General features: G+C 42.1%; 1 protein-coding gene across 3 annotated transcripts in view; it reads right to left on the reverse strand.

Annotated features, from left to right (window-relative positions):
- Positions 1-23,633, reverse strand: part of LOC129812876 (latent-transforming growth factor beta-binding protein 2-like) — a 167,554-nt gene that overhangs the window by 81,142 nt on the left and 62,779 nt on the right. For all 3 annotated transcript variants that reach the window (XM_055864824.1, XM_055864826.1, XM_055864823.1), the window contains exons 4-8: positions 12,122-12,336; positions 11,109-11,285; positions 4,224-4,427; positions 2,851-3,092; positions 581-683 (exon numbers count right to left, since the gene is read on the reverse strand). In XM_055864824.1, coding sequence (XP_055720799.1) covers positions 581-683; positions 2,851-3,092; positions 4,224-4,427; positions 11,109-11,285; positions 12,122-12,336 — 941 coding nt within the window. The remainder of the gene's footprint in view (positions 1-580; positions 684-2,850; positions 3,093-4,223; positions 4,428-11,108; positions 11,286-12,121; positions 12,337-23,633) is intronic.

The raw sequence follows: 23,633 nt of genomic DNA on the forward strand, positions 1-23,633 counted from the left end.
TCTATTTAAAACATAATGAAGAAACACTGCCAACAACTTTACTGAGAGTCTGCTGCCTCTAACACACAGAGAGAGGGGAAGAACCACCCAACGGGCACACGGCTGCTTTTCAAAACCGCAGCAGCAGCAGCACAGGCAGCTCTGGTCAGGAACCATGGCTGTCCATTTCTCTTCTGTTAGCTATAGTAGAGGCAGAGCTGGCCTCTCTCTCTGCCTGACGGCAGGCTGGGTGGCACTCCTGCCAGTCTCTGTTGGTCATGCTAAATGTGTTTTCATTTGGTGCCTTGTTTTGTTTTTAGAAGCGAAAACAACTACATTTTACAATGAGACGACAAGTGATGCCAAAAGTCGAGGCACGATCCTTCTAATCTAGGATACAAAACTCAGTAATCATCCTGAATTATCACCCCACTGTTAAAGGGATTGACTGTTAATTCCAGACATAGATTGTGTTCATGATTGACGTAAAATACATTGTTTAGCCAAATGAACACATCATAATATAACAGAAGGAATAGCCCGGGAAGATCTAGGTTCACTGGTTCAGTGTGTTCAGGATGTGAGGGTAAAGGGGACTCACCTGGTTTGGTTGGACACTCTGTGCACTTGTTCAGGCCCCATGAGGCACCCACACTTCCACAGCAGTCATCCTGTTTGGTCAGGCCCGGAAGAGGCTTCCCACACTGAAATGACAACACACGCACACATCTCAACACACTCACACAACACAGGACACATCACCGACACCTTCCCTTTTTCCACTCTGACAGCATGTTGTTTAAACCTTCCCTTTTTCCACTCTGACAGCATGTTGTTTAAACCTTCCCTTTTTCCACTCTGACAGCATGTTGTTTGAACCTTCCCTTTTTTCACTCTGACAGCATGTTGTTTAAACCTTCCCTTTTTCCACTCTGACAGCATGTTGTTTAAACCTTCCCTTTTTCCACTCTGACAGCATGTTGTTTAAACCTTCCCTTTTTTCACTCTGACAGCATGTTGTTTAAACCTTCCCTTTTTCCACTCTGACAGCATGTTGTTTAAACCTTCCCTTTTTCCACTCTGACAGCATGTTGTTTAAACCTTCCCTTTTTTCACTCTGACAGCATGTTGTTTAAACCTTCCCTTTTTTCACTCTGACAGCATGTTGTTTAAACCTTCCCTTTTTTCACTCTGACAGCATGTTGTTTAAACCTTCCCTTTTTTCACTCTGACAGCATGTTGTTTAAACCTTCCCTTTTTCCACTCTGACAGCATGTTGTTTAAACCTTCCCTTTTTTCACTCTGACAGCATGTTGTTTAAACCTTCCCTTTTTTCACTCTGACAGCATGTTGTTTAAACCTTCCCTTTTTTCACTCTGACAGCATGTTGTTTAAACCTTCCCTTTTTTCACTCTGACAGCATGTTGTTTAACCTGACTTTATATACTGTATATGTGTGTGTGTTTGTGTGTGTGCGTGTGTTTAATCAGACTATATGTGTGTATGTGTGTGTGTTTAATTGGACTGTGTGTGTGTGTGTGTGTGTGTGTGTGTGTGTGTGTGTGTGTGTGTGTGTGTGTGTGTGTGTGTGTTTATGTGTGGGTGTTCAGCAGTTTGTGAGTCTTCTCTTCTGAGTGAGGACAGAGCGAGCTGAACTGAACACACATCTGAGATTGGTTAGGCCGCAGCAGAGGACATAAACAGGCGAAACCAGGAATAGCTCTGCTGCTGCTGCTCTTGGCTTGGCTCGTTAAGGAACTTGGCTAATTGTGGAGAGATTATTATCAAACATCACTGAATTCTGCCTGGCAAATGGTGCCTCATGGAGCTTTGGGAAAAGAGTTAAGGACACATTGTTATGGAACACCTAATTGGTAAAGTCAGTCAAGACCAAACAGAGATCTTCTTTTTTTTTGGGGGGGGGGGGGGGGGGGGGGGGGGGGGGGGGGCAATGAGCGGCATGAATCTGACTGTAGGTTATTTTCAAAATGGCATGGACAATGAGAGATCCCTTCCAGCACGAACATACACTTTCTCTGCTCTGCATGTCAAGCAGCTGATAACACATAGTCTAACACTGGGCTGGAAGCAGCTCTACAGAGGACACTACTGTTAGAGTTGGAAACAGGAGGCAGGGGGAATAACAGCATCTCTCACAGCCAAGCCAACAGATGCTGCCTGTACAGAACCTACGATGAGGAGCTCTCATTACCAGTGGAGGTAGAAATCTGAGGAACGGCTCATTGTAACAGCTGGAATGGAACGGTATCGCGAACACATGGTTTCCATGTGTTTGATACCTTTCCACATATTCCATTACAGCCGTTCCAATGAGCCTGTCTTCAGATTTCTACCTCCATGGGTTCCTCCAACCACCACCACTGCTCTTTACGCTCTGTGTGTGAGAGATGAGATAGAGAGTGTGTGTGTGAGAGAGATGAGTGTGGTGTGTGTGTGTGTATGTGTGTGTGTGTGCGTGCGTGCGTGCGTGCGTGCGTGCGAAGGAGATCGCTCTGTGTTTGAGACATGGGTTGGATTTCAGCCTCTCACCTGAGTCCTCCCTCTCAAGCCTAACTCATAACATGTCTGTGGGTGTTGGCAGGGGAACACGAGATGATCAATGTGTTGAGAGCTTATGAATCCTGGCTGCAGTATAATTCAGAGCCACAGACAGACTTCCTGTCCCAGACACCTACTATCAGACAGACAGAGGAGGGAAGATATGAATGCTGCCCTGCCGGACGGACGGTAAGACACACGGAAGCCAAACCTGGTCTCCACCCAAAAGACTGCTAAGATCATCATCAACTATAATGTACTGTGTTCAGAGTATGCCACTCAAAACATCATACTCAGCGGACCGTCCTATACCTGTCCATCAACGGTCTCTTGGAAGCACCTCCCCACGTATCCGTTCTGCCGGTTGTGTGGTCTGGTGTGCCCGTGCCCATTGCCGATGCCATTGCCAGGTTGGGAGCGCTGCTGTACAGAGTGAGCCCCATCAGCCGCGGGGGGTCTCTGGCCAGGCTTGACCCGGGCTACCTGGTGGATCTGCACCTCAGCCTCGTGGGGGTGCTGGATGTGGACATTCACCATGGACGGGTGTAGAGAGGCTGGACAGGACACAGAGCGCACAGCACAGTCTGTCAGGCAACACTCTACTACCACATTCAGCAGAAACACATTGAGCTCAATCTGTCTGGACATGGGAAAGAGCCTGATGAATAGTCCTGGACCTGACCTTGCAGTGATGCTTCTCAAAGGGTGTTCCCAAAAGGCCCAAGTCAGGTCTTAACATATAGAGATACAGTACAAACGAAAAGACACTTAAAACACACAAAAGTTTAATTCCATTATTATATGTTTATGACCCGAGACAGGTTGGAGGAATTGCAGAACTGTTGTAATATTGAGTACATTCTCCTTTGTCCATGTGACAGCAGAGCACATCCATATTCAGGATGTGCCAAGGAATTTTCCAGGAATTCTGACATACTCTCCTCTTTCATAAATCACAGCTCCACAAACAGGCCCTGTGTTTGATATACTACAGAAAGTGAGAGAGAGCACACGACTTTACCATGGCCTTGTAGTGACTCTCTCGACACAGTCAGACAGACAGGCAGATGCCTGCCCTGTGATGTAACAACACACACATGTGGTCTGTCATTAGATTAGCATTATAAAGTCAGTAAGGGCTGGAAGAAAATGGAGAACGGAATTCAAAGGAGCTAAGTGAGAACCTAAAGAGAGAGCTTCTGCTTCTACTTACAGCAGGCCAAAGAGAAGCCAGGACAAAAGGGGAATGTTGCTTTAATGCTGCTTATTTTAGCGGCTCTTCATGGCACTGGTTAGGGCATGCTCTGTTTCTAATTCACTATAGGGTCTTCTGTTGATAAAAGAGGGAGCACTGTGTGAACAATATGGGGAACTCCAAAAAACACCCCATTACATATTCTACTGAGAACCCATTCTGACTTTCACTGCTGGTTCACGAAGGTAGAATTCAGCAGAGTTACTAACTGGGCCGTTGCAAGTCAACAAATAAACCTGAGTTAGTTCAAACAAAACCAGAACAGTTGAGAGGGCATGATGAATCATATGAATAAAATACAGCAGTAAAATCAGCAGAACTGGAGGAAACAGTGTGTCTACAGGAGGCCTAGCTGGGGGAGGTCCTGGAGACCTGGCCAAAGACTGTGTTCCTGTGTCTCATCCAGCCAGCCAGACGGCTAGGTGATCACCTTGTTGATTGGACAGCGGCAGGGTGTACATGGAGTGGGAGGACGAGTTGCGTCCGGCCAGGCTGCCGTCCTTCCTGCTGGGGGTGGGTCGGGCAGGAGGGGGGACTGGGAGGTGGCAGAACTTCCCCGTGGAGTTTGTTGGGCACCAGCACTGGTCCCTGCCAATGCAGCGCCCGCCGTTCAGACAGGGGATCTGACAGAAGACTGCAGGGGAGAGAGGAAGGGGGGGAGGTTTGTTAGTGTAAGGAACCGCCAGATTGAATTAAGTTGATTTATGCGTCCTCATATGCTGGGGCCCATACACATAATGAGAAGCAGGAGAGAAAATTCCAATAGGTAGTGTAGACGGAGACTTCATATGGACAACTACTTTCCTGTTGATCACATAACCGTCACCACATTCACTAGTAGAAACCTCATTTGACATGGGTTTATGAAGCTCCAACTTCACCCTGAGGTAAAACACACTTCAAATATAACCTCTCCCTATCAAAGAGAAGATTCACCCATTTTTTATGTTATATTGTTTTTGTACATCTCTGAGCGATGTTCTATCGATTCCTGGGGTAATTTCATGTTTTCAGGAGTATCTGAGCTATTCGGTGTTCAAGCAGTTGGTATGAATTTTGCATATTGACATATCACTAATGAGGGTTGGGGGGGTCACGACTTTAAACTGATTCATACATGATTCTAAATTGATTCAGACACAATATTTAAGATACTATTAGCATGGATGATCAAGCTGTTTCATTCTCTAATGTAGGACACTATCACAGAAACAAATGTGTAAAAAGTATTTATTTAATCTTTTGAATCTGGCCTTATTGCTATTATCTCAATAAAAGTTATAGCACAAAGATAAGTCAAATCAGGTAATGTCAAATTTCAGTTTGAAGGAAGTATATGCTTTTTGAAGGAAGTATGCTTTAATCAATTCATTTCCCCAGTCATTCAGATTCACTACCCTCCCTTCTAACGAGTCCTGCACAGTTTGTGTACGTCGTAGATGGACGTGCTCCTGAAAGTATTGACATTCAGGAATGTGGTTAAATTCGCTAAATAGCTTCAACTGTTCAAAAGCTATAGCCAAATTCGTATTAATATTACCACTCCATTTGTTCCAGCAGCTAATAGTGGATATCGCAGGTTACTTACGTAACCACAGTTCTATAAACTAATTAAGCAGTGCATTCAGCTGACTGAGGAAATCAACTTGCACAACATTCATTCAGATTATTGCAGCGAGCCACCAATTAAGTCGCAGAGAGACACATGCGTCTTGTGAGACGTGAAATAACTATGGCTGACAAATGATTTAAAAAATACCCCATAATGACAAAGGGAAAACATGTTTTTAGAAATGTTTGCACATTTATTGAAAATTAAATACAGAAATATCTCATTTACATAAGTATTCACACCCTTGAGTAAACAGTTTGTTGAAGCACATTTGGCAGCGATTATAGTTGTGAGTCTTTCTGGGTAAGTCTCTAAGAGCTTTCCACAACTGGATTGTGCAACATTTGCCAATTTACTAATTGCTAGACAAACAGTTTCAGGTCTTGACATTTTCAAGTAGATTTCAGTCAAAACTGTAACTCGGCCACTCAGGAACATTCCATGTCTTCATGATAAGCAACTCCAGTGTAGATTTGGGCTTGTGTTTTAGGTTATTGTCCTGCTGAAAGGTGAACTCATCTCCCAGTGTCTTGTCTGAACCAGGTTTTCCTCAATGATTTTGCTTGTCCTTAGCACCATTCCGTTTCTTTTTTATCCTGAAAAACTCCCCAGTTCTGAATGATTACAAACATACCTAAGCAGCCACCACTATGCTTAAAAATATGGAGTGTGGTACTTATTTAGGCTTGCCATAACAAAGGGGTTCATTACTTACTCACTCAAGACATTTCAGCTTTTAATTTCGTAAATTTTCAAAAAACATAATTCCACTTTGACATTATGGGGTATTGTGTGTAGATCAGTGATTTAAAAAAAATATCTATTTCAAATTCAGGCCACAACAAAATGCGTAAAAAGTCAAGGGGTGTGAATACTTTCTGAAGGCATCGTATATACACTGCTCAAAAAAATAAAGGGAACACTTAAACAACACAATATAACTCCAAGTCAATCACACTTCTGTGAAATCAAACTGTCCACTTAGGAAGCAACACTGATTGACAATAAATTTCACATGCTGTTGTGCAAATGGAATAGACAAAAGGTGGAAATTATAGGCAATTAGCAAGACACCCCCAAAAAAGGAGTGATTGGGCAGGTGGTGATCACAGACCACTTCTCAGTTCCTATGCTTCCTGGCTGATGTTTTGGTCACTTTTGAATGCTGGCGGTGCTCTCACTCTAGTGGTAGCATGAGACGGAGTCTACAACCCACACAAGTGGCTCAGGTAGTGCAGTTCATCCAGGATGGCACATCAATGCGAGCTGTGGCAAAAAGGTTTGCTGTGTCTGTCAGCGTAGTGTCCAGAGCATGGAGGCGCTACCAGGGGACAGGCCAGTACATCAAGAGACGTGGAGGAGGCTGTAGGAGGGCAACAACCCAGCAGCAGGACCGCTACCTCCGCCTTTGTGCAAGGAGGTGCACTGCCAGCGCCCTGCAAAATGACCTCCAGCAGGCCACAAATGTGCATGTGTCTGCTCAAACGGTCAGAAACAGACTCCATGAGGGTGGTATGAGGGCCCGACGTCCACAGGTGGGGGTTGTGCTTACAGCCCAACACCGTGCAGGACATTTGGCATTTGCCAGAGAACACCAAGATTGGCAAATTCGCCACTGGCGCCCTGTGCTCTTCACAGATGAAAGCAGGTTCACACTGAGCACATGAGCACATGTGACAGACGTGACAGAGTCTGGAGACGCCGTGGAGAATGTTCTGCTGCCTGCAACATCCTCCAGCATGACCGGTTTGGCGATGGGTCAGTCATGGTGTGGGGTGGCATTTCTTTGTGGGGCCGCACAGCCCTCCATGTGCTCGCCAGAGGTAGCCTGACTGCCAATAGGTACCGAGATGAGATCCTCAGACCCCTTGTGAGACCATATGCTGACACATGCACATTTGTGGTCTGCTGGAGGTCATTTTGCAGGGCGCTGGTAGTGCTCCTCCTGATGTGCCATCCTGGATGAGCTGCACTACCTGAGCCACTTGTGTGGGTTGTAGACTCCGTCTCATGCTACCACTAGAGTGAGAGCACCGCCAGCATTCAAAAGTGACCAAAACATCAGCCAGGAAGCATAGGAACTGAGAAGTGGTCTGTGATCACCACCTGCAGAATCACTCCTTTTTTGGGGGTGTCTTGCTAATTGCCTATAATTTCCACCTTTTGTCTATTCCATTTGCACAACAGCATGTGACATTTATTGTCAATCAGTGTTGCTTCCTAAGTGGACAGTTTGATTTCACAGAAGTGTGATTGACTTCACAGATGAAAGCAGGTTCACACTGAGCACATGAGCTCATGTGACAGACGTGACAGAGTCTGGAGACGCCGTGGAGAATGTTCTGCTGCCTGTTGTTTAAGTGTTCCCTTTATTTTTTTGAGCAGTGTATATATATTTTTTTTAAATTTTATTGCAGTGACGGCGGAGCATCGCTGCTAAATGCATGTAGGGGAAACATTGGAATACAAGAGAAAACAAATCTCACATACCAAAATAACAGCTTGGATAGAATTTCAAAGGAGCGCGGCAATTGGTTCTAAAGCATTTAAGACTATTGAACCCCTACCTGACATTGTCTTTGCATATAGTTTGATTTACGCCCTGCAATCTTCCAGCAGTGATGACGGGTTCCTCTAGAAGGAAAAGCAGCTTGTGTTTGACAGGTTGCTTTCACAGCCTTTCATTCTGCTTATCTCTTGGCAGAGGTGCCAGTGTCCTACATACCTGCTCTATATCAGGATCTACAGAGACGCTCAAACCTTAACCTCAACTCACTCAAACTTCAAAGCCTGGAAAATGAAAAATCGATAACAGCCTGGCACAATAAAAGGGAATCTTCTAAAGGCAAAAAAGAAAAAATATCTATGCCTTTTTTTATAATGCATATTTGGACGCTGTTATCCTGACCCCTGTGATGAGGCAGGTTTCTAAAACAGCAGATGAAAGAGAGTTGTATCTGTGGCATTTAAGGCTTCGGACCCAATCATGTTGTGGCGCTATAACCCTTGTCACAGACAGACAGACAGACAGACAGACAGACTGACTGACTGACTGACTGACTGACTCCGGGTGTGAGCAAATCAGGGAGGGCTGCGGCATGATAGTCTGGCTGGAAAGAAAGTGGTGGAGAGAGAGAGAGAGAGAGAGAGAGAGAGAGAGAGAGAGAGGGAGAGAGAGAGAGAGAGAGAGAGAGAGAGAGAGAGAGAGAGAGAGAGAGAGAGAGAGAGAGAGAGAGAGAGAGAAGGGAAGAGAGTGGTGGAGAAAGAGGGGGACATGGAGCCAGTGTTCAGGTCCACAGGAAGCCCCCCTGTGATTACACATGCTGGCTAAATTATCAGCTACAAAGGGCCATTAATTCTTAACAATCTGGGGAGCAGCCCTGCACAGGACTGGACAGCCTCAGCCTCGGCCTCAGAGTGTTGTCTCAGCCTCGGCCTCAGAGTGTTGTCTCAGCCTCGGCCTCAGACTCAGCCTTGCCTCAGAGTGTTGTCTCAGACTCGCCTCAGAGTGTTCTCTCAGCCTCGGCCTCATACTCAGCCTCGCCTCAGAGTGTTGTCTCAGCCTCGGCCTCAGCCTCAGAGTGTTGTCTCAGCCTCGGCCTCAGAGTGTTGTCTCAGCCTCGGCCTCATCTTCAGACTCAGCCTCGCCTCAGAATGTTGTCTCAGCCTCGGCCTCTGTCTCAGACTCGCCTCAGAGTGTTGTCTCAGCCTCGGCCTCATACTCAGCCTCGCCCTCAGAGTGTTGTCTCAGCCTCGGCCTCAGACTCGCCTCAGAGTGTTCTCTCAGCCTCAGCCTCATACTCAGCCTCGCCTCAGAGTATTGTCTCAGCCTCGGCCTCAGTCTCAGCCTCAGAGTGTTGTCTCAGCCTCGGCCTCAGAGTGTTGTCTCAGCCTCGGCCTCAGAGTGTTGTCTCAGCCTCGGCCTCATCTTCAGACTCAGCCTCACCTCAGAGTGTTGTCTCAGCCTCGGCCTCAGCCTCAGAGTGTTGTCTCAGCCTCGGCCTCATCTTCAGACTCAGCCTCGCCTCAGAATGTTGTCTCAGCCTCGGCCTCTGTCTCAGACTCGCCTCAGAGTGTTGTCTCAGCCTCGGCCGCATACTCAGCCTCGCCTCAGAGTGTTGTCTCAGCCTCGTCTCAGAGTGTTGTCTCAGCCTCGGCCTCATACTCAGCCTCGCCTCAGAGTGTTGTCTCAGCCTCGGCCTCATACTCAGCCTCACCTCAGAGTGTTGTCTCAGCCTCGGCCTCAGGCTCAGCCTCGCCCTAACCCACCTCAGCATGGGGCAGGAATTATTCCTAGACATCAACCTGACCTTTTTTCTCATCCACCCTCTACCTACTTTCACACATCTATTCAGACACCAGACAGACAGGAAGATACCATTCATGCCCGTGCCACACACTCACACATCCCCAGCACCACCACCAAATGTCTTTAACATGCATTATTGAAGGGTTTCTCTAAGTTACTTGTCCCAGTAATGTTAGGGTTTAGAATAACTGTTCAATGTTGTGAATCCAGGGAGCCCAAAAGTGGAATGATGCAATCCACCTAGTTTTTACTGCCCCACGTTGGGAACATAACAACAACATGACATAACTGTTTGCTGTCTTCTTGACATTCCTTGAGGAGGAGCATGCACTTCCGCAACAACAAAATGCCAGCTTGAATGTTGAGTAATTTCCTTTAACGGAGTCTTTTTACAGATGTTTTAATGATCAGAGATTTCTTTCAAATAAAATGGAGCATAAAAACAAACTGCTTCTCAGGATCACCCAGAAGTGCCAGAAATGCATTGTTGTGCAACGTCTCTGCCAAGTCATTGTGTTTGGAGTAGCTTTACATTTTCCAAAAACCTATTAATGGGAGCATAAATCTATAAAACAACCTGTTTATCTATTCATAACTCAGCCAGTTCCTCCCATGAGGAGTTTAGTGTGGTAAGTGTGGGGCGGCGGCAGCCTGTGTTCATGTGTGTGTGTGTGGTATGTGGACCCTTCACTTTTAATCAGTTCGAGTGATTACTGTAAGCCTTAGCTGTATGGTAAGGGCTGAGAGGAACACTAGGGAAACAGGGCCGGAACCCCAGCATTGGTTATTGTTCTCCCCCCACATGGAGAGGCAGAGAGGGAGACTACTCTCCTGTGTGAGTTTGTAGCAAAGCCCACGGATAAATAGCAGCTTTAATGTAATCCCTATAAAATCCTATTCACTCTACTACTCCCTCTCTCTCCCTTTCTCTTTGTCTCTCTCCCCGTCTCCCAGTGAGCACATTAAATGGTTAACCGTGGAGCTGAGAGCAAGGTGTAAACCACAAAGAGACCGGGCTAACTGTTGGGAGCGTGAGAGCGGTGCTTCCACGTGTGTGGTTAGCCTCCACTGAGTCCTGCGACACGAAGGGAGGGAGACCTGCTCTTAATGTGCTCTCCCCTTTCTCTCTCTCCCTCCCTCTACCCCTCTCTCTCTCCCTCCCTCCCTATACACCTCTTTCACACTGCTCCCAGGCATATAATCTCCCCCACTCTGTCACCTCTCTCTCCTCACTGCCTGGCATTCAGTGTTGACAGCTCCACAGTGGGAATGGGTTTATCTATCAGGAGCCCCTCTTTCCCCCTCTCACCTCTGGACTACATTCAGACAGAATAGGAAGAGAGAGGAGTGGAGCGAGAGAAGGAGAAGGAGAATTGAAAAGGGGGAACACTCACAGAGTCTGAAGCCCTGGGTCTTTGCCGGCTGATGTTGCTGCTGGTTCTCACTGTAGACGGTGGTGGTGTCACCCTTCTCACAGCTGTTGTAGCAGCGGCCGCCGCTGCACACCCTCCGACATACCATGGGGGTGAAGACAATCTTGATGCGGTCAAGGTTGGAAGTGAGGTTGGCCCCTGGAGCACAAAGACACACAGAGACCTGGGTGAACAGGAGCAGCGCAGCTCTGGAGAAGAGCTGCATCTTTAATGGACTACAGACAGACACAATCCCCGGACCTGCTGCCTAGCCAGCCCAGCAGAAGGGGAGGTTTATATGAGTTTGAGTGTGTTTGGACGTGTCTGTGTGTTTATGCGTGAGTGTGTGTGCCAGTGCCTGAGGAATGGCACGGTGCAGCTGAAAGGAGGATGTGTCACTGGGCATGCTTGTGGAGGGGGGGGGGGGGGGGGGGGGATCTAGTTAAGCATGGGTTCTGGCCTCCAAGCCTTTATCATTGGGATAAGGTGTTCTAGATGTGTGAGTAAACCTTGTGTAATGGTGGGAAGCTGTTCAACACCCATTGCCCTGGTGGGATGGAAAAACAAGAGAAACTTGGACAGCAGACAGCTTTACAGAGGGCACTGTTCTGTTCTGTTCTGAGAGGGTTGGAGGGGAGAGGAGTAGGTCATTAAAAGGTTTTGTTTCTGGAGGTTTCTGGTGGTGGGGGGGGGGGGGGGGTTCTGTCGGGTGTGACCTGTCATGGATCCAAGGTGACAGTGAGGACCGTGGTGCCTCCCCCTTCCTCCCACCTCCCTCTCTGGGTCTTCAGGGAGGGAGCAGGGCTGTCCTGTGTCTGCACACTGGAGACGCTCCAGAGCATAGAGTGGAGAGGGCTAACCCCCCAGGCACACGGCTGGGATATCAAACGTCTGTCGTTTGTGTGATGTTTTTTTTTTTTTTTTACAAAGCAGGGTAATGAAGCAATAAAGAACAGTTGTATCATCTCAGGTGAAACATTTATTCTGGTCATTACCTGCTGGCGCCATTGCGTTGTTGGCGTGGCCATTGGTGGTGGGTCTGTGGCTGTTACTTGAGTGTCCATTGCCGTTCCCAATGTCATGTCCGTTCCCATTAGGCAGAGCGTTGGATGTGATGGGGCCAGTGGACGATGGGTATCGCTTGACGGTACGAGATGTCCCAGTCTGCTGAGGAGACGATGAGTCGGCTGGTCCTCGCCTCACCTGGGTCCTGGTAACGAAACAGATGACACCAGATCCTTCAAACCTCTCCCTCAACACCAGTCACTAAACATACACGACCAACATACAGAAAACCCGCGTATAATCCACTTACACATTGTCAACATGTTAAACCTAACACCACATGTCTGAGAGAGTGTGAAAGACAAACAGCATTATGTCTGTCTTAGGTCATAGCATTACTTAGTTTATTTTATAGATGAGATTCTATGTTTTTTTTATATAATTGAATCAAGAATATCATATCGTACTTAGGCCCTATAGTGATCCACTTACTCACATCTGTTGTAAGTCAGGGCAGCATGTGTGTAGCAGAGTTGGTTATGTTTCCACTTGCCACTGCAGAAATATGTATTCAATGTTTATGTATTTCTATTAGTTGGTGTTATGTCATTGGCTACGCTTGCAGATAGGGGGAGATTGCGAAACGTCAATTCTTCCCAGTCTGATTTTGACATGCAAGCAGTAGGTCATGTTCTGAAATATTGCATTCTATTTACGTGTTTACAATGTGTACGAGTTCACTATGTACATTTACGGACAAGTACAGTGCCTTCAGAAAGTATTCACAACCCATGACTTTTTCCAAATGTGTTGTGTAACTAGCCTAAATGTTTACAAATTAATAACAAATGAAAAGCTGAAATGTCTTGATTAAATAAGTATTCAACCCCTTTGTTATGGTAAGCCTAAATAAGTTCAGGAGTAAAAATGTGCTTAACAAGTCACATAATAAGTTGCATGGACTCACTGTGAGCAATAATAGTGTTTAACATGATTGTTGAATGACTACCTCATCTCTGTACCCCACACATACAATGATCTGTAAGGTCCCTTAGTGCCTCGCAAAGTAGGAAACCTATTGGTAGATAGGTAAAAATAAAAAAAACAGACATTGAATATTCCTTTGAGCATGGTGAAGTTATTCATTTGGATGGTGTATAAATACACCCAGTCACTATAAAGATACAGCCGTCCTTCCTAACTTAGTTGCCGGAGAGGAAAGAAACCGCTCAAGAATTTCACCATGGTGACTTCAAAACAGTTACAGTTTATTTGCTGTGTTAGGAGGATGGATCAACAACATTTTAGTTACTCCACAATACTAACCTAAATGACAGAGTGAAAAGAAGGAAGCCTGTACAGAATAAAAATATTTTAAAACATGCAACCTGTTCGCAATAAGGCACTAAATAAAGTAAAACTGCAAAAACATTATGTCCTGAATACAAAGTGTTATGTTTGGGCAAATTTAACACAGCACAACACTGAGAACAACTCTTCATATTTTCTAGCATCGGTATGCTTGTCATCGGCAAGGACTAGAGAGTTTTTTGGGAGGATAAAAATAAACGGAATAGAGCTAAGCACAGGCAAAATCCTAGAGGAAAACCTGGTTCAGTCTGCTTTCCAAAAGACACTGGGAGAAAAATTCACCTTTCAACAGGACAATAACCTAAAATACAAGGCCAAAATATACACTTAAGTTGCTTACCAAGACGGCATCGAATGTTACCGAGTGGCCTAGTTACAGTTTTGACTTAAGTCAGCTTGAAAATCTATGGCAAGACTTGAAAATGGCTGTCTAGCAATTATCAACAATGAAATTGACAAGAACTTGAAGAATAATAAAAAATAAAATTGAGACTCTCAGCTGTAATCGCTGGCAAAGGTGATTCTAACAGGGGTGTGAATCCTCATGTAAATGAGATATTTCTGTATTTCATTTTCAATACATTTGTAAAACATTATAAAAACATGTTTTCACATTGTCATTATGGGGTATTGTGTGTAGATGAGTGAGACAAAAAATCAATTGAATCAATTTTGAATTCAGGCTGTAACACAACAAAATGTGGAATAAGTCAAGGGGTATGAATACTTTCTGAGTGCACTGTATATATGTGTACAGTACCTGTTAGATATTAGGGGCTTCCTGTGATGTGCTTTTCTATGTTTTGATGTAAAAGGGAGTTAGCTTGCATGCTCGAGATGTAATGTTTATTGATATTCACATTATTATTACATTCTAAAATATTTCAGAATAATGTGGACAATGCCTAAATAGATTGGATGCATGAATGGTGATTTTTCATTAACCTATGTGGCCGACACACATAATAAAGTAATGAATAGGGTGGTAGCATTAATCTCACCATTTGAATCTCACCGTTGCTGTTTTTATAATGAGAAATTGACCAAAAACCAGGTTCCCTTTTTAATGGAAGGATTTGTATGGAAAGCCAAGTTGAAGCCAACATTAGATGTTGTTGCCCTCATAATAACCGCACATGGTTTTACCTCAACAGAGTAGCGCAACACCCTTCAATTGAAGCGACGGTAAGCAAACAAAAGGGGTCACATCTCTCACAAAAACTGATCAAAAATGAAATCACGGATAATCATAAAGGAGCAGGAGAACTTATAAATTGGCTACAATAATTACAAGGACTTTTCAAGCACCAAATTTAGGAAATGTCTGATTTTCAAGGTAGGCCTATTCTAGTACGCTAATTACATTTCTGAGGTCCAAATTCAAGTTCAAGTAGGCGGCCCCTTGTATTGTTTTAAAATTGCAGGTCTAACATGGAAAACAAAATGTATTTGTCATGTTTTTTCATTAACAGATCATATTGTGAATAAGCACATTTGGCTGTGTCATTTGTTCTCATTATATCCAGAATAATGTAAGGGAATAGTGTTGGGTGTTTCACAATAGTCTATCCTACACAACTGCGCACAGTAGACTCGATGTCCAATCCCAGGCACAAAAACATATGAAAACATGAACACAATACCTTGATGCTTTCTCTGTTAAATCTAACGAGACCCTGCTGTAAATCAAGCAGACAAGAAGAAATGATCAACATCAACTCGTTAGGGATATTAGATGCAACATGGACCCAGGCACAAATGAGACACCAAAATATTCTGGACATTCCTCCTGGACACCTTCTTTCAAGCACTTGGGCTGTTGTTGCATCGCATGCACTATCACAACCATAGCCCTGCTAAGTAGTGGTGCTGAAAATGCTGCAGCACCCCCTGAAAAATACATACAAAAATGTATCATTCATAAAAATACTAAGTAAATATATATTTACAGTACCAGTCAAAAGTTTGGACACACCTACTCATGAAAAGGTTTTTCTTCATTTTTACAATTTTCTACATTGTAGAATAATAGTGAAGTCATCAAAAATAAAAATAAAACATATGGAATCACAAAGTAACCAAAAAAGTGTTAAACAAATCAAAATGTATTTTACATTTGAGATTCTTCAAAGTAGCCACCCTTTGCCTTGATGACAGCTTGCACACTCTTGGCATTCTCTCAACCAGCTTCATGAGAAATGCTTTTCCAACAGTCTTGAAGGAGTTCCCACATAAACTGAGCACTTGTTGGCTGCTTTTCCTTCACTCTGCGGTTCAACTCATCCCAAACTATCTCAATTGGGTTGAGGTCGGGTGATTGTGGAGGCCAGGTCAACTGACGCAGCATTCCATCAGTCTCCTTGGTCAAGTAGCCCTTACACAGCCTGGAGGTGTGTTTTGGGTCATTGTCCTGTTGAAAAACAAATGATAGTTCCACTAAGCCCAAACCAGATGTGATGGCGTATCGCTGTGGAATGGTGTGGTAGCCATGCTGGTTAAGTGTGCCTTGAATTCAAAATAAATCCCTGACAGTGTCACCAGCAAAGCACCCCCACACCATCACACCTCCTCCTCCATGCTTCATGGTCGGAACCACAAATGCGGTGATCATCCGTTCACCTACTCCGCGTCTCACAAAGACACAGTGGATGCAAACAAAAATCTCCAATTTGGACTCATCAGACCAAAGCACAGACTTCTTGGCCCAAGCAAGTCTCTTATTTTTATTGGTGTCTTTTAGTTGTGGTTTCTTTGCCGCAATTCAACCATGAAGGCCTGATTCACGCAGTCTGCTCTGAACAGTTGATGTTGAGATGTGTCTGTTACTTGAACTCTGTGAAGCATTTATTTGGGCTGCAATCTGAGGTGCAGTTAACTCCAATGAACTTATTCTCTGCAGCAGAGGTAAATCTGAGTCTTCCTTTCCTGTGGCGGTCCTCATGAGAGCCAGTTTCATCATAGTGCTTGATGGTTTTTGCGACTGCACTTGAAGAAACCTTCAAGTTCTTGAAATGTTCTGGATTGACTGACCTTCATGTCTTAAAGTAATGATGGACTGTCATTTCTCTTAGCTTATTTGAGCTGTTCTTGCCATAATATGGACTTGGTATTTTACCAAATAGGGCTATCTTTTGTATGCCACCCCTACCTTGTCACAACATAACTGATTGGCTCAAACGCGTCGAGAAGGAAAAAAACGCCACTTTTTTTTTTTTTTACAAGGCACACCTGTTAATTGAAATGCCTTCATGAAGTTGGTTCAGAGAATGCCAAGAGTGTGCAAAACTGTCATCAAGGCAAAGGGTGGCTACTTTGAAGATTCTCAAATATATAATATATTTTGATTTGTTTAACCCTTTTTTGGTTACTACATGATTCCATATATGTTATTTCATAGTTTTGATGTCCTCACTATTATTCTACAATTTAGAAAATAGTTTAAAAAATCTAGAAAAACCCTGGAATGAGTAGGTGTGTCCAAACTTTTGACTGGTACTGTATATGAAAAACCAATATTCTCACCAACGTAAAGGCCCAAATAATAAATGTGATTGCAAACTCGAATGCTTCTAACTGAAAGAGTCAACTTACCTTGATACTTAAAACCTAAAGCGATACTGTCATTAATGTGCTTATTCAATAATTATACAATCCCGTATTAGGGGACTGATATAGCCGTCTGTAGCGTGGGCCCCAAAATAAATTCTGACTGTCATTCGGAAAAATCCTTTCTGGATCAGATGATGATGTGTGAAAATATAATGGCGTAACTAATCAGTTGGAGACCAAATGAGCATCCAACAAGTATTATGCATAATTATTGAAGAACCACATTAATGACAGTATCTATTTTAGGTCTAGGTTTTAAGTTTCAATGTAAGTTTACTCTTTCAGTTAGAAGCATTCAATTTTGCAATCACATTTATTATTTGGGATTTGTGTGCCCATGAAAACTGTTTTCACCCCGTAACATTAGGAGACACAAAATGTTACGTAGTTACACTGAATTTCTGAGATCTCTCTACAAAAAAACTGTCCTACAGCTACAGTGGTTCCTCCTTTAAAAGTTGCGAGCTGACACCGCGGGACATAGAGGTACCCAGCGTCACGGCTTCATTGCTCAAGACCACCACAAGGGGAAGTTAGAGCACTCATTATGCATTTGGGTCCCAGGGTGTTTATATGACCAATCATATCGAGTTGTTCTATTGACGAATTTGACGCGAGCCACCCGTCCCTGGTGACTTTCTTCAGCAAAGATGTCTGACAAAACATTACGGTGGAAGCAAATGTAAGTAATTACAACGTCATAACGAGTCACGCAAAAAATGTAGATCCAGGATTCTTACAGTGTTCAAGTTCAATGTCTAATTTAACTGATTAATGCTTAATATATGATATAACGACAACTTATTAGTACTGTAGTTAGCCCTGCCTCTTTATTATTATTAGTACTGTAGATAGCCCTGTGTATTTATTATTAGTACTGTAGATAGCCCTGTGTATTTATTATTAGTACTGTAGATAGCCCTGTGTATTTATTATTAGTACTGTAGATAGCCCTGTGTATTTATTGTTAGTACTGTAGATAGCCCTGTGTATTTATTATTAGTACTGTAGATAGCCCTGTGTATTTATTATTAGTACTGTAGATAGCCCTGTGTATTTATTATTAGTACTGTAGATAGCCCTGTGTATTTATTATTAGTACTGTAGATAGCCCTGTGTATTTATTATTAGTACTGTAGATAGCCCTGTGTATTTATTATTAGTACTGTAGATAGCCCTGTGTATTTATTATTATTAGTACTGTAGATAGCCCTGCGTATTTATTATTAGTACTGTAGATAGCCCTGCGTCTTTATTATTAGTACTGTAGATAGCCCTGCGTCTTTATTATTATTAGTACTGTAGATAGCCCTGTGTATTTATTATTAGTACTGTAGATAGCCCTGTGTATTTATTATTAGTACTGTAGATAGCCCTGTGTATTTATTATTAGTACTGTAGATAGCCCTGTGTATTTATTATTAGTACTGTAGATAGCCCTGTGTATTTATTATTAGTACTGTAGATAGCCCTGTGTATTTATTATTAGTACTGTAGATAGCCCTGCGTATTTATTATTAGTACTGTAGATAGCCCTGTGTATTTATTATTAGTACTGTAGATAGCCCTGTGTATTTATTATTAGTACTGTAGATAGCCCTGTGTATTTATTATTAGTACTGTAGATAGCCCTGCGTCTTTATTATTAGTACTGTAGATAGCCCTGTGTATTTATTATTATTAGTACTGTAGATAGCCCTGCGTCTTTATTATTATTAGTACTGTAGATAGCCCTGCGTCTTTATTATTAGTACTGTAGATAGCCCTGTGTATTTATTATTATTAGTACTGTAGATAGCCCTGCGTCTTTATTATTATTAGTACTGTAGATAGCCCTGTGTATTTATTATTATTAGTACTGTAGATAGCCCTGCGTCTTTATTATTATTAGTACTGTAGATAGCCCTGTGTATTTATTATTAGTACTGTAGATAGCCCTGTGTATTTATTATTAGTACTGTAGATAGCCCTGTGTATTTATTATTAGTACTGTAGATAGCCCTGCGTATTTATTATTAGTACTGTAGATAGCCCTGTGTATTTATTATTAGTACTGTAGATAGCCCTGTGTATTTATTATTAGTACTGTAGATAGCCCTGTGTATTTATTATTAGTACTGTAGATAGCCCTGCGTCTTTATTATTAGTACTGTAGATAGCCCTGTGTATTTATTATTATTAGTACTGTAGATAGCCCTGCGTCTTTATTATTATTAGTACTGTAGATAGCCCTGCGTCTTTATTATTAGTACTGTAGATAGCCCTGTGTATTTATTATTATTAGTACTGTAGATAGCCCTGCGTCTTTATTATTATTAGTACTGTAGATAGCCCTGTGTATTTATTATTATTAGTACTGTAGATAGCCCTGCGTCTTTATTATTATTAGTACTGTAGATAGCCCTGTGTATTTATTATTATTAGTACTGTAGATAGCCCTGTGTATTTATTATTATTAGTACTGTAGATAGCCCTGTGTATTTATTATTATTAGTACTGTAGATAGCCCTGCGTCTTTATTATTATTAGTACTGTAGATAGCCCTGTGTATTTATTATTATTAGTACTGTAGATAGCCCTGCGTATTTATTATTATTAGTACTGTAGATAGCCCTGCGTATTTATTATTAGTACTGTAGATAGCCCTGCGTCTTTATTATTAGTACTGTAGATAGCCCTGCGTCTTTATTATTATTAGTACTGTAGATAGCCCTGTGTATTTATTATTAGTACTGTAGATAGCCCTGTGTATTTATTATTAGTACTGTAGATAGCCCTGTGTATTTATTATTAGTACTGTAGATAGCCCTGTGTATTTATTATTAGTACTGTAGATAGCCCTGTGTATTTATTATTAGTACTGTAGATAGCCCTGTGTATTTATTATTAGTACTGTAGATAGCCCTGTGTATTTATTATTAGTACTGTAGATAGCCCTGCGTATTTATTATTAGTACTGTAGATAGCCCTGTGTATTTATTATTAGTACTGTAGATAGCCCTGTGTATTTATTATTAGTACTGTAGATAGCCCTGTGTATTTATTATTAGTACTGTAGATAGCCCTGCGTCTTTATTATTAGTACTGTAGATAGCCCTGCGTATTTATTATTATTAGTACTGTAGATAGCCCTGCGTCTTTATTATTATTAGTACTGTAGATAGCCCTGCGTCTTTATTATTAGTACTGTAGATAGCCCTGTGTATTTATTATTATTAGTACTGTAGATAGCCCTGCGTCTTTATTATTATTAGTACTGTAGATAGCCCTGTGTATTTATTATTATTAGTACTGTAGATAGCCCTGCGTCTTTATTATTATTAGTACTGTAGATAGCCCTGTGTATTTATTATTATTAGTACTGTAGATAGCCCTGTGTATTTATTATTATTAGTACTGTAGATAGCCCTGTGTATTTATTATTATTAGTACTGTAGATAGCCCTGCGTCTTTATTATAATTAGTACTGTAGATAGCCCTGTGTATTTATTATTATTAGTACTGTAGATAGCCCTGTGTATTTATTATTATTAGTACTGTAGATAGCCCTGTGTATTTATTATTATTAGTACTGTAGATAGCCCTGCGTCTTTATTATTATTAGTACTGTAGATAGCCCTGCGTCTTTATTATTATTAGTACTGTAGATAGCCCTGTGTATTTATTATTAGTACTGTAGATAGCCCTGTGTATTTATTATTATTAGTACTGTAGATAGCCCTGTGTATTTATTATTATTAGTACTGTAGATAGCCCTGTGTATTTATTATTAGTACTGTAGATAGCCCTGTGTATTTATTATTATTAGTACTGTAGATAGCCCTGTGTATTTATTATTATTAGTACTGTAGATAGCCCTGTGTATTTATTATTAGTACTGTAGATAGCCCTGTGTATTTATTATTATTAGTACTGTAGATAGCCCTGTGTATTTATTATTATTAGTACTGTAGATAGCCCTGTGTATTTATTATTATTAGTACTGTAGATAGCCCTGTGTATTTATTATTAGTACTGTAGATAGCCCTGCGTCTTTATTATTATTAGTACTGTAGATAGCCCTGTGTATTTATTATTAGTACTGTAGATAGCCCTGTGTATTTATTATTAGTACTGTAGATAGCCCTGTGTATTTATTATTAGTACTGTAGATAGCCCTGTGTATTTATTATTATTAGTACTGTAGATAGCCCTGCGTCTTTATTATTAGTACTGTAGATAGCCCTGCGTATTTATTATTAGTACTGTAGATAGCCTTGCGTATTTATTATTAGTACTGTAGATAGCCCTGCGTCTTTATTATTAGTACTGTAGATAGCCCTGTGTATTATTATTATTAGTACTGTAGCCCATCGTGTATTTCAATATATTATATTTCATTTAAATTTCTCTGGTCATAGGAACAACATGAATTTGTGCATGCGGCTGATGAGGTGCGACTCGACTTTCGCCATCAGGTGGAAGACAGTGTCCTCTCTCTCTGGTCAGTCTCACCGGAGGAAAGAAATGAGAGAGCAGGGAACGTGAGAGGCGGACCCTCTGCTGCTCTCTCCCTCTGCTTGCTGAGCGTAACGTTTGTTCAAAACAGCTTGGAACTCGGATATCTCCGACTTCTGACTTCAGTCCGTCCAAGACAACTATGAACTCAGGGGGAAAAATGAGATCTGACCAGGAAAAATCGTTTTGTTCGGTCATCCAACTCGGAATTCCAAGTCGGAAACTCTGGCATCTTTTCTAGAGTGCCGACTTTCCAACCTGAAGATCACTGACATGATTTCACGTCTGTTTTTTTTCCTGGTTCCCAGTTGTCTTGAAAGCACCATGGCCATCAGATGCAGGTACCATCAGTCCAGTAAAATAGAAAATAAAATGATTTGCTAATTATTTTAATTTATGCTCAGCTGTGCCATGCAAGTGCTACACCAACTGATCTATTTTGTTAAAAAAGCTAGAGTTTAGAAATACAATACGGCCTGAGAAGAACAATATTGGCAGGCATTTAGCCAATATGCTGTGATAATGTATTAGGCCTACTACACAAACCTAATTCTTACAGAACTATTTTTATTAGGTTAATGTAAAAAAAAATGTAAGTCATGTTTTAAAAAGGTTCTGAGCGGTAGATTTCGGCTTGATTGTTGACTGAAAAAGTGGTTTAGTGCATAAAACGTGGTAATTAACTACAATGACCATAATCTATTGGGCATCTACTTGTCCGGTCTGTGTATAATTTACGCCTGCTATGGAAGAGACAAGAATGCGTGATTGTGAGGGCATATAGAGAGCAGCTGATGCATCTCAAGGTATCTCTACCTGAAAATACATGATCAAAGTGATTGACAGTTGTTCATTAAAGTATTCCTTATTTACTTTGAAGAAGTAAAAAGTAGTTATTTTGTCAGACAGTATAGGCAGCAGCTCTATAACGATGAGATAATGACTTGGAATGAAATAGTCAAGTCATCAAGTAAAACAAATGCAATATACACAACAACTGACAGTAAAGTAATGTGAATAAATTATGGTTAATAAGTGATAAGCAGTAATGGACAGCCACTACCATCGTGGGACTTTTATTCATTGTTTATTCTGTGTTACAGCATTCAACCCACATAATGCATTGTTCATTTAATGTTTAAAAAAAATATTTTTTAGCATCCAGCATCCATCCAGCATCCATAAATTACATGAAAAACACTCATGATTTCCCTTTGGATCCATCTGCACCTGTCTGACTTACAGGAGGGCATCAGCCCGAGTGTAAAACAGAGCTTTAAGAAGTATGAAAAACCGTGTGGAATAACAAAACAATCACACTGCCTTTGTGTGGGAAGCCTGTTTCTACCTGTGCTGTCAGCATTTGATTTGGGTTAATTACAAACTCAGCAGCAGCTTGCAGGGAAGAAGCTGAGCTCATGTGAGAGCTGTGGACCAGGCAGGTGAATGCTCTGTCAGAGCCCCTCGACCTTGTTATTTATTTATTTTATTTAAACTTTATTTAACTAGGCAAGTCAGTTAAGAACAAATTCTTATTTACAATGACGGCCTACTTACAATGACGGCCTACCTGAGCTCTGTGAGTAGCATGAGGAGCAGGGGAATGACTTCACCCCTTAAACATCCCAATGGTCTGCCACAGACCACACTGTTACACAGGCAACAACACAGGGGAAGAGGAGAGACAGACCCCAGCCCTAAGAGAACCAGCTTCTCAAAGCTGCACACCTGCAGTGCTACAAGATATTTGAGGTTGAAATTAAACCACAGATTTAGACTACACCTAACAATAACAATGCCTTCAGAGTATTCATACCCAATGTTCCCTCTAAGCTGCGCGCGTGGGCAGAATAAATATCAGCCCGCACAGAGAAGCACGAGATCAGCCCTATATGCAAAATAGACCATTGCCATAATGGATCTGTGCCATTCACTTTGAACTGAACTGTGTTTACAGCATGAGCTTTCATATGTAGATGCGCTTGTTTTGATATCAAAGTGAGAGCTGCATGTAGCCACGTGGCA

This window comes from Salvelinus fontinalis, chromosome 16, assembly GCF_029448725.1.
Source record: "Salvelinus fontinalis isolate EN_2023a chromosome 16, ASM2944872v1, whole genome shotgun sequence".
NCBI lineage: Eukaryota > Metazoa > Chordata > Actinopteri > Salmoniformes > Salmonidae > Salvelinus > Salvelinus fontinalis.